This window comes from Mycteria americana, chromosome Z, assembly GCF_035582795.1.
Source record: "Mycteria americana isolate JAX WOST 10 ecotype Jacksonville Zoo and Gardens chromosome Z, USCA_MyAme_1.0, whole genome shotgun sequence".
Classification (NCBI taxonomy): domain Eukaryota; kingdom Metazoa; phylum Chordata; class Aves; order Ciconiiformes; family Ciconiidae; genus Mycteria; species Mycteria americana.
The window spans coordinates 31877727-31889811 of record NC_134396.1 but is presented as its reverse complement, the minus strand read 5'-3'; the positions used below and the strand labels follow the sequence as shown (position 1 = coordinate 31889811).

Sequence of the window (12085 nt, the reverse complement as noted above, 5' to 3'; positions counted from 1 at the left end):
TATCCATTTTGGAGTTGAATGTATCCAGTTAAAGTACTAACGGTTAGCAATCCTTGTGCTCAGGGTAGCCATACTACATAAGCTCTCAGCTTTGCTACCCAAGGATTTGATGAGTGACTTGTGTTGCAGAGAACTGCTGCTATTGTTGCCCTGGGAATGGAGGAAAGACATCTACCAGGAGTACTGAACCTTACCAACTGTGATGCCACTTCCAAGTGGCAGGAGAATTGCAGGGAGGCATGTATCCCACATAGGAAAACAAATGAAACAGAAAGCAAATAGGTTTTCTATTTCTTCTCAATGCATCTGAGTAGAATGAAGGCACAATCCGTCCCTACATTTCAGAGTATGTGCTCTTACAGCGTCATCAAAGGAAACACACACATAAGATTCAAAGTAGTTGAGGGACGCAAACAGCTATGTTAGCAAAAGAAAAAATGCCTGGAAGACAGCAAAATAAGTTTTCCTTCTCTGAATTAAATGACCATTATGTTTATAAAAGGATCTGAAGCATATCCACATTCAAACATTTTCAGATAGTACCTGCCTCTCCCAGCACACAGCCACTGGCTACTTAAACTCAGTCTGTGGGCCTTGCCTGCCTGTGGCCTGGTGCTGAAATAAATAGCTTGAAGAGAAGGGGAGGTTAAGCAGTCATTTGCAAGCCCACTTCTGCCAGTGGGATTGGTATCTTTTTGTGTCTTGAAGCTGTAAACTGAAGGATGTGAAAATTTCATCACCTCTACTGCTTTGAAAAATGCATCAAAATATACCATGTAATTCTACCTCAGCAAAATGAAGAGTCACAAATATTTGAAATGTGTGAGCAGGAATAATCTAGATAATAATTTAAGACTCCAATGACTGTCATCAGCAATAATGATGATTAAATTAACAAGTAAAAACAAAAAAGGAGAATATGAGGAAAAACTTGCTAATTGAGAGATATCTTAAATTGTTGAAGAGTTTTGTGGGGTATGGTAGAAACTACATAATGTGAAGCAATTAAAATTTGCCAAATCAAAGCATTCAGAAACACACAGTACAATACAAAACAGTTTTATATCGTCAGGGGGGTGAACAGGTTTTCTACTGTCTAGCTCTAGTTCTTAAGATCTTAATTTGAGAAATAAAGAAATGAAATAGAATTATGTACTCAAAATATTTGTCTTGTTTTCTTTTTCAGCGCAAATTGAAGTGATACCATGCAAAATTTGTGGTGATAAGTCCTCTGGAATACACTATGGAGTCATCACATGTGAAGGCTGCAAGGTAGGAGATTTTAATACAGCGTAGTCGTCAGCATCTGCATTAGCCTCAGGCATCTGTGTACAATAATACACTCTTACACGCTTTCAAGCAAGTGGTGCCAAAGGCTGTAAAGCCTGCTGCTGATATAGATACATTTTATGCCTAATTTTACTAGTTGCTTTCTTTTTCATCAAATAGTCTTTAGAGTTACCTCCTCATTTGAAACATGAATTAATCGCATCTGATGCAGTATAAGTGCTGATACACAGGCTAGCAACTGTAAGTCACACCTGTTCTACCTTAAATCAGCTTGAGAGATGGATTTCTTATCTTGTTTCCTATACAATCCGTGTAGCATTAAAAGTTGCCGTAGTATCTCTGTTCAACATCTTAAAAGCTTACAGGTGTCAGTTTGGTCCTATTTTATCCCCTTTGTATTCTCTGCAGGCCAAACTGTAATCTCCAAAATAAAAAATGCCTCACATTATGGCTAGTGTAAAGGGACCCTTTGTCTTCTTCCTTATAGGCTCCAGCACAGGGCAATTGCTGGGATTGGAGGTTAAAAAAAAAAAAAAAAGGCAAAAACCCCTTCCATGCTGCTTAGTCATATTAACATTTTATCACAGGCATTAGTTCAAATAATGCAAATCAGACCACAAGCCAACAGAAGAAAGGCTTCAGTTTTCAACTTTAAAAATACTCTGTGATTTCATTACCTAAAGAATTATATTATTACTCATGGAAAACCAGAATTTCATACAAATGTGAGTATTTCAGCTTTGACTGTAAATGGGAAATTGCAAAGATGGAGAGGCAGCATCTCTGATTTCTTCTATGTGGAAACTCAAAAACTAGTACATTTGAGTGTGGGTGCATATTTGTAGAGTGAACTAACAAGTCTGTATTTACTTAATACTTTACAAAATTTTAGAACATCTGAAAAATCTGAAAATTTGGGTGCACCCATTCCCAAAATAAAGTTTTTAATGCCAACACATTGAGAAGCAATATAACGTCAAAGATCAGATTTCTTTCAGAAATGTTAACAACTGTGAATGGAACAACCCACAGTGTGTCACTGTCTTATTGTGACACTGGACTAGAAACAAGCACCTTCTTATGATGATCACATGAAACAGGATTAGACTAATTGATCTGATACTACAAAACTGGCACAAAAGCTACAGGAGAAAAATGCTTTAAGCAGAAAAACAACGTCTTGTCTCAGTACTCAGCGCCCACAGAGCAGTTAGGGGTAGAGTCTCCTGTAGATGTGATTAGGGTTAATTCTGGCCCTTGTGTGTGCCTCAAGAGGAGATGATACCCCTCAGCTCTGTGTGTAGACTGCTTATTGAGATAAAGAGCTTCTCTTCCACTTACGACAGTTTTAATCCTATTGTTTTTGTGCCAGTTTTGCAGTATCAGATCAATTAGTCTTGTTTTGTGAGCCTGTTGTGAAAAAAGATGTCAGTTTTCACATTGGGTCTGATGGGAGGCATCTCAGTCTGTCAGAGCTCTCTTAAGGTAAGCGCTGTCTCGGGCAGTGTAACTCTGGTCTTCATTGCCCAGCAATTAAATAACTATTTGCTCAGCCTGCATACTAATAAGTTGTCATTTCTGGCTCCTTTTGCCTGAATGTGTCAGAAATTTGAATTCATTAAGAGGGACACCATGTGTGGAAGAGGCAAGAACCACTCCGTAAGCACGCACACACGTTGAGCCAGGCACCAGGCAGCCACCGCGTTTCAGGACGCAGCATCCGAGGATTGTACTGCCAGTGGCAGTGCTACAAACTTCAAGGGACAGGAAATCCTCTAACTCTGTGTCCCTACATTAGCTATGCCACTGCAAATGCATATTTTAAGTGCTTAAGAGGCATCATAAATATTACCACTGTTTCGTGTGCATGCCTGCATACGCTGAACAACGTGCTGGACCCATTGAAGAAAATGGTGGCTCTGCCACTGTCGTCACTGAAGGGGTGAAACCTGAAGGCAGGTTTCCATACCATCTGTCTCTGTGGCTCCTTCTTTTGCTGAGAAGCCTTTTATCATCTTTCCTGCCTACCCCCGGAGCAAAGTATTTGCTACCACTCTTTTGTCATGATTTAGACAGTAGTTTGTGTGACCATTTCCCTTCTCAGACTGACTGTCAGTGATGGATAAAACGACTTGTTCAAGATGCAGAAAGACTTGTTGTCAGTGTTGGGAATATTGGAAACCTGTCTTTAAGTCCGTAGCTCCTCAGTAATGAGCTGCATCCTCCTTCCCTCAAATGGAATTATTCTTAGTAAATATAGCCAATATTATATAAAGATCCCCTAAAAATAAAATGAAAGGATTGTCTGTACTTTGTAAGACAACATTTAGATCTTATGCAGGAGAAAGAGACTACAAAAGTCTCCTTGGAAAAATAAATTACCTGCTGTAGATTAATTTTATTATGTAACCCTTGATTTTTTCCTAAGAGGGGCAAAGAAGGAACAAACAAATTCTTCCGAGATGAGATCAACCTTAATGGGAAAAAACAGCACTACAGGATAAGGCACAGTCAATGCTAGATGGTTGTAGGGGGGTTTTTAACATTGTTTAATTCATTTGTTCTCTCAAATGCATATCTACATAGGAGCTGCTAAAATCAAAACCTTTAAAACAGAAAATCCTTTGCATGTCAAAAACAAAACTGGCTGTAAAGTTCAGCAAATAGAGTAGAAATATCTGCAATTAGCATCCATTTAGCCTTAAATTAAACTCATCTCCACAGTTCCAGGAAAATTTTGGTCAGCCAGGATGAGATAAGTCCCCACCAGATTTTTTCTGAGAGTTCCCCTAAAGGACATCCCTGTTCTCAAAACTGCAAATCATAAAACTTAATTTAGCTTTTAGATGTACTATAATCACTGATGAAACTAGCACAGGCCAGATGAAGTGAGTCTCTTTATGCTCGACCTCAGGAGCTAGCACTGCCGGTGTCCTTGATGGGACACCATGCCTGTCGCCTGTTGTTACTGACACCCCACAGCGTCCTCATTGGGTTCTCCAGGACTTGAGTGAGAACTCAGGCAAGCGAATTGAGCCCTTGACACTGTCGTCTTGTTGCTTCCCTACTCTCCTTCCCCCAAAATGCACGACTGCCACCATTTCCATTGCTCAGTATTACCGTCTGTCAGCCTGTGCAGACATGACACTGGTTTTGTCCGATAAATGAAGTCAGCTCTGCTTTCTTGCTCCATTTAGAGCTGTTTGCAAACCAGCCCAGAAAGGCACGACCACTTTGGCATCACTTCTGGCGACTAGTGTAACTGCAGTAATGATGCTTTCTGCCCTTTTTCTCCTCTTGGCTTCCCGCAGTGTCTAGGCTGTCCTTCAGCTGTCCCACCAAACAACCCTGCAGCTGCCTAAAGATGCAAAAGTGACCAAGGAACTTCTCTTCTTTGTTTCTCTCTCTCTGGACTTGCTGTTCTCCTGTCCGTTATTTTACAGGAAAGAAAAGAATATCATAAAATGCCTTCTCCCTCTCTCTTTCTCTCTCTAATCCTCACCCCCTGGTTTCATTCCTCTTGTCACCTCTGCCATTTCATGTCACTTCTAGCATAACCATTTGGTTATGTCACTTCTACCACTTCATGTCACTTCTACCATAACCTGTCGTTCATAGCAGCTGGGAGCTCGTAAGGCCTTACATACGGGTTAATACTGTCCTTTTAGCCCTCTGATCTTTAGCCAAATAGCCCACAACTGGCCAGAAAAACCTTCTAGGAGATAGAATAACTACACATTTTTACATAGATAAAATGGATAATGTTATATTCTATTGAAATGGAAAATGGCATTACTTTCTCATGGTAGTGTCTAAAGGCGTTGCTTTCTCCATTGTGTGTTGGCTTTACTTGATACAGTCATTAAATCCCAGTGCTTTTGTGATGCTTGAATTTGAATTACTTTTCACTCCTGAAGTGTATGGTCCCTCCAGATCAGATCAACATTTGCCAGGTTAAATTGAACAGCAGATTTCAGCTTCTAACACTATGCATAGCCAATGCCGGTTATTACCAGGCTCTTTCATTAAAGGAAGAAAATAGATAGAACAAATACTTTTAAGTCATCTATTTACAAATGCTGATAAGCTTTTCCTCGATTAGGAGCAAGCATTAGATGATACATGGTTGTTATTTCACAATAAGAATGCATTCTGTAATATTATTGTTTGCATTTTAACAAAGTAGAATTACATTCTTTACAGAAAAAAGCACAATCCTCATTATAAGTAAATGTTCTTTAATTTCACTACACGAGGCCAACACATCTGCAAAGCCATAGCATAAGTAGCATTGCACTGAATAACAGTTTATTGTAGTTGTTTACATGGTTCTGTGTGTGTGTGTGCGTGCACATATATGCACATGGTAATACTTGGTCTCTCTTGCTCCCTTGCCCCTAGGGATTCTTTCGGAGGAGTCAGCAGAACAATGCCTCCTACTCCTGCCCAAGGCAGAGAAACTGTTTAATTGACAGAACCAACAGAAATCGTTGCCAACACTGCCGACTGCAGAAATGTCTTGCCCTGGGAATGTCTCGAGATGGTAAGGAGTCAGATTCCTGTTTCACGCCTAAACCCTTTGAAACTCTTCTTCACTGCTGACTTACTTAAACTCCCTGTAGATTTCTGGAAAAAGAGAGAGGAGAAGCTCCTTGCTTTGTAATGCACGGACTGCGAGACATGGATCTTTGCCATTCAGTTAACAAAGGAGGCTATTTTCATGGGGAGGGTGGGGAAATCACAAAATGGAGAGCAGTATTAGTTTGGAACGGAAAGAGTCAGAAGTGAAATGTGTTTTTCTGATCAAAAGCACAAAAAGATCACCTCTGGAGAGGTGGATTTGTATTCCAGTTTAGATAATGTCTTATATTAAACATTAGCATTTATCTTAACATTAACTATTGAAGTATGAAAGCATCCTTTTCCTTGAGATCTCTAAAGGTCTGTGGCAGTAAATACACAGTTAAGAAGAAATTTACACCTTGATAGCATGAGGGGTTTCTGTTTGTTTTATTCAGAGCACTTGACCAAATATTTTGCATTGCTAACAAAACATTTCTTTTACCTGTGCATTGCCCCCTGTCTCTGTCTGGGTCTATAGAAGAGACATTTCATAGTTTAGCACTGAAAATGGACACGATGCCAGAGGAAAGCTCCACGGTGTATCTGATAGCCGTATCCTTTGGTCCTTGCAGAGCTCTGGTCCACCTTCCAGCTGTGCTGTGATGAGCCATGATAGGCAGGCTGAGAACGTGCACCACACCAGAGCTGCGGGCAGAGGGAGGCTTGGGCAAGGCTGCCCACGGTCACCACGGCTCGTGCAGGGGGTTTCCAGCTCACAGACACATTTTAAATGGTCAGGAAGTATGGGAAGAAAATGTTCTAGTTTTGAAGGCAGGTTATATTAATTTTGATTGCCTGGCAGCAGTTTTCTGTGTTAGAAAGTTTACGCAAAATGCATCATTTGAAATTAACACTCATTGATGGAGAAGTTACTTAAAGAGCTATTTCTTTAGATGGTCTGCAGATTATAAACTTGTTTTAAATTTGGACTGTAATAGGTCTTTTCCTGACTCAGTGTGTCTCACGTCTTACTGAAACAACCTGCTCACCAGTCTCGCTGGTCTGGGAGGGGCCTTGCAGTCTAGCCTTTAATCCGTGAACTCTTTTTGGTCCTAGCATGCAGCTTACTTAATGCCTTAGCTCCCGATTCTTCCTGTAGGAGATTAAAGTAGTGCCACTTCAGTAATTTAACAGCACAGGCTTTCCTCCTAAAAGTAATATCTTCCAATGATTTGAGGTATCACAGAGGCATTTTAATATTACTGACAGCAGTGTCTTCCCAACCTGTAATGCAGGGACCACCGTGTACAAAGGGAGTGATTCTTCTGACGGCATCACTTTCTTCTCTCATTGTTTATGTAAGGGTGTTTATACTTAACGATATTAAGAGCTCTTGCAAGTTTAAAATAGGCTGTATGGATTTTTTTAACAGAGAAATTGAACATGATTTTTACCTCTCAGCCATGTAACAGATTCATTTTTATCATGCGGAGGCAGGATGCTAATTGACAGCAGCTGGAGAATCCAATTAATGAATATATAATGAGAATAAACAGTGGGTGTTTGTTTTTATTACTGAGGCTCTAAATTTGAAGAAAATACACAGTTGCATTTTTCAAAGTACAGTCATTGTATATTGTCCGTAAGGGTGTGCAGTGCACCGTGGACTGATTCCAGGGGCAGGCTGTGTTCATGTGAGCTAGCTTGCCGCCTGTGTGAAGGGCTGCAAGTAAGCTGAGGTTGGCAACAAGAAGAAAACCTCTTTTTTTTCTGTTGAAGAGGCTGCCATCTCCTTGGTATTCTGGCACTGCCTTTTCATATTACACTCTTCCTTTTCTGTTTTCTTTTCCTGACTGAAGATTTTCACATTCATCCACATGTGTAGGCTCAGACTCTTCTATAGGAGGGCCATAGATGAACTATGGGGTAGCAAAAATGAGAGCCAAGCCCATCCTGTGCTAATAAGTGCGATGATTCTGAATTGATACCAATTACAGATGAACTGGAAATACTCAGCATTGGAAAGTACACCCCATGATACGTAGAAATTAGTATTTCCAGAGCAATATCCTCTTACCTGTGCTCTGATAAATTCTGCTGAATGTATCCCTCATTTGTTTTAGAGCACAATTATCAGCTACCTCTGCTCTGCGATCCCAAGATCTAGCTCAGTAGAAAGCCAGAATTTAGGGCGGGGAGGGGGGGGGAGATAATCAGCTATGACTGTATATGCAGGCTGTGGATTTACTCTTCCTAGTTCCACAGCAATCATTTTTGAAAATTTCAATCTCATTGTAATGAACCCTGTTCCTGGGGAGAGTGGGTTGCACTCTGATGTTTTCCCTTCTTTCTCATCAGAAGGAATGCATGGATTTGTGCACGGAGATTATGTAAATTGATTGTGTAAATCCCTGAGACTTTCCTCTGTGGAAAAGATGACATTCATTTGTGCTGTTTACCTTCAAATCTGTTATTTTCCTCTAGGTTCTACCTCTAACCTGTAAGATTTTTTTTAAAAAGTGTGACGGTAATACCCAATTGAAAGGATGCAATAATAGGGCTTTAGGGCTTGTTTTCAATCAGAGTACTAATCCTGTTAGTGCACTGTTTAAAGGTTTGTGAAAAGTTCGTAAATCACATGGGATAAGAATCTACAGACTGTACATTTCATACAGCTCTGGGTTGCTGTTCAGTGAGCACAGAGATATAAAAGGATGCATGGTCTTTTTAACATTCACACTGTGAAGTGAGTTGCTTGACTGAGGCCCTCCTGTCAAATAGGAGTCATTGTCATCACCTTGTAAATCCAAGCACACAATACTTTTTCCTTTGTGAGGCACATATGGTGTAAAGCTTTGCATCCTCTCTCATTTCCACAGAAAAAGACAAGTTTCCACAGCAAAAGTAATGCTGAAAGTAAATATCAAAAGAGCGGTAGGGTTGAGGGGAATCAACCAAAAAAGAAAGACAGCAATGGTTTGCATTGTGCCTTGTTTTTCAGCTGTGAAGTTTGGAAGAATGTCCAAAAAGCAGAGGGATAGCTTGTACGCTGAAGTGCAGAAGCACCAGCAGCGACTGCAGGAACAGCGGCAGCAGCAGAGCGGCGAGGCAGAAGCCCTCGCCAGGGTTTACAGCAACAGCATCAGCAATGGCTTGAGCAACCTGAATAACGAAACTGGCAGCACCTACTCAAATGGGCACGTCATCGACCTGCCAAAGTCTGAGGGTTACTATAATGTGGATTCTGCCCAGCCTTCCCCAGACCAGTCTGGGTTAGACATGACTGGAATCAAACAGATAAAGCAGGAACCTATCTATGACCTCACCTCTGTACCAAACTTGTTTACCTATAGCTCTTTCAACAATGGGCAATTAGCTCCGGGGATATCCATGACTGAAATAGGTAAGGAAAATTCTTATTCCTCTAGTGTAATGTGTATATATAATGTGTCTTTATTAAAATATTATATAGGCATTCCATACACAGGTACACAATAATTACATGTTCACACGTGTTTATGTACACACACATACAGGGAGTAAAGGAAAGAAGATCAGTCTGGCAGCAATTGACACAACATTGGGGCAGTTCTGTTTTTACCAAAATCTGCAAATTATGCAGTTTCTTAAACACAGCAGTTCATGTTCTGTTTATGAAATAGGAGCACCAAAGCAGGTGATGAATCAATCAGAACAAAGTGATAATTAGTAGCAGGGAGCTTGTTTCAAATGAGCTCATTACTAGCAGGGTTAAATGATCTCTTCAGCCAGCCATCCATATTCTTGTCAACACCAGAATCCCCATGGCAGCTAATTCTAGGTTATTTATTGTCAAAAAGCACCAGCTCTCTACTTCTGGTGTATGGATGTACATGCAGAGCAAGTTCACTGAATTCGTGAGGTGCACAAACTCTGAATGTAGTTGCGTGGATACCTCTGCTCGTTTGCTTGAATGCCTTGGAGAACCTGTCCCTTGATATATTCTTTGAAAAGTAGCAAAGAGACCTCTCTGTTAGATGAGACGGTTTGAAAGGCAACAGCTAACGGTGATTCTTCTCTAAGGAGGATTTCTGTTCATCTAATGCCTCTAGTCATACCACTCCAACACAACTGGAACTACTACTTCTAATATAAAGAAATAACATGAAAGAAGATTGGCATCCTAATTAGGTACTTCCCACCTCAACAAGGGAAGTATGCTGAGTCAGTTGTGGTTGAGAATATAATCAAAGGGTAACACTTCATTAATGGAATTTAATTAAAAAGAAAGAAGAAGGAGAAAAAAAAATGGTCTTCAAGAGCACCCATAACAAATGAATTAATGTCATATCAGAAAACACCTCTATTGTTCTGGCCTGGCCTTGCTGCCTCATGGATGTACACTGAGATGTGTAAATGTATGTGTGTACGCAGACCTACTGAGGGCCCTGGAGATGTGGCATGCACTTGATATATTTTGCAGAAAGGGTGTATGTAGTAGCTACTGTCTGACAAAAAAATGAAGGTGCAGCTAGAATCTGTAGCATATTTTCTACCCATGGATGCACAGGAAGCTGTGTAACAAATAGTGTGCTTTAGCTGCGAATTGTTCAGGGAAAAGTTATGCTTTTCTGCCACTCTGTTTAGTGGGACATGTTTTGTTATGACTTTTGGTCTAGGCTGCTGTCCAGTGAAGTCCTACCCCCACAGCATAGCAGTACAGAGGATTAGTGAGGAACATCTGCTCCAGCTTCTCTCTCGGCTCTTGTGGCCATATGAATATTACTCACGTGTGGCTTGTGCAAACCTTATTCCTACAACAGTGGTTCACATTACTCCAAACCAGCTGAGAAACAATTTAAACAGTCATAAGAGCTGTTTCCTTGCAGCACCCTGTACCAAACAGAAGTGTTCCCAGAGAGACTCCGAGGAGGTACCAGAAATATGACAGTTCTGATAGTCCATGAATTAGAGTTTATGCTCAGTTACAGAAGTGAGCCCAAAGAGAGAATACGGCCACAGGACTATATCCTTAGTGGCTAAAGGATCCCACTGAAGTCAACGGCATCTTTTGACTCATGGAGCTTTAGAGAAGCATTTAGCTTTTATCTCTTGCAGGATTGTTTAGAAATAATGCAACATTCTTAAATTTTCACCCATTTTTATGCTCTTCTAACCCTAAACCTGCCAGCCCTAAACCCACCCCACCTTTCCCAATCTTTCATCCTCTGTGTCATCTGGCCAATGTTCATCTTCTGGAGCACACAATGTGGGGAAAACCCCAGAGCGCAAGGGAGCAGGACATAGCAAAGGGCCTGTTTCTGAACTGACAGCAAAATTCAGATGCTGGGATTTACCTCTGTTCCTTTTGAAATGGGAACTGGGGCTCCTAAATTGCTAGGATTTTACCCAAATACTGCTGTACATCATTTGTGGCACCTACAGCAGAGAGGTAAGAGTGTTAGTGAGAGATAATGTAGTAAAATGGATCGGCTGACACAGCTGAAAAAATAGAAGAGCTGTACCATAAAATATTGGGATTAGTGCACAGGCAAATGATATTTTCAGTGTGTAAAAACAAACAGAAAATGCCTCTTAATGCTGCAGTGGATTGTTGGACCATCTGTAAAGCTGCAGTCTCACAGTCAAAGTAGGAAAACTCTAAGCACTGGGATGCATTGATTTTATATTACAGTGTGCTTAAATTTCACCCCAGCATTGTATCTTACTCACTCCAGTGAGAATTAGGAATAAGCTCAACTCATGTTAAATAGAAGTTACTACCTTAACTGTTAGATGAAATCGTAGACAATATACAGGAGATGGAAAGCTATACTGCATTGATCCTCGTGCCTGAGAAATTTCTTTATACTACCTTGTCTAATAAAATACTGAACCGTTGCTTTAAGTATCCCAGATCATGTTAGTTCTTTTCCTCACTGAAGACTTTCTACCAGATTCAAAATTTCCAGTCTTAGTTTTCTTCTGTCTTTATATTCTTCAAATACGTGTATTTTTTTAAGCACCACCTCACTTGCCACTTGCCTGATCTTGAATGCAACCCTCTTAATTTTTTCCTCATAAATGAATGCGTGAGACTCCTTCCATCCTTGAGCTCCTAAAAGTTGGTGTAAGCTCTCCAAGGGACAGACTTCTTCACAGGCAGCCCAGAATCAAAGTAGTCTTTTCAGCTTCTGCGTCACATGCCAACCAATATCCTGTTCACGTATTCTTTCAGTGTTATTGCTTTGCT

The 12085-nt window shown here is 40.6% G+C and overlaps 1 protein-coding gene across 1 annotated transcript in view; it reads left to right on the top strand.

Moving 5' to 3' along the window:
• Positions 1-12085, top strand: part of RORB (RAR related orphan receptor B) — a 136991-nt gene that overhangs the window by 100578 nt on the left and 24328 nt on the right. The window contains exons 2-4 of the mRNA XM_075526763.1: positions 1187-1272; positions 5692-5833; positions 8855-9256. Of these exons, the coding sequence (XP_075382878.1) occupies positions 1187-1272; positions 5692-5833; positions 8855-9256 (630 nt within the window). The remainder of the gene's footprint in view (positions 1-1186; positions 1273-5691; positions 5834-8854; positions 9257-12085) is intronic.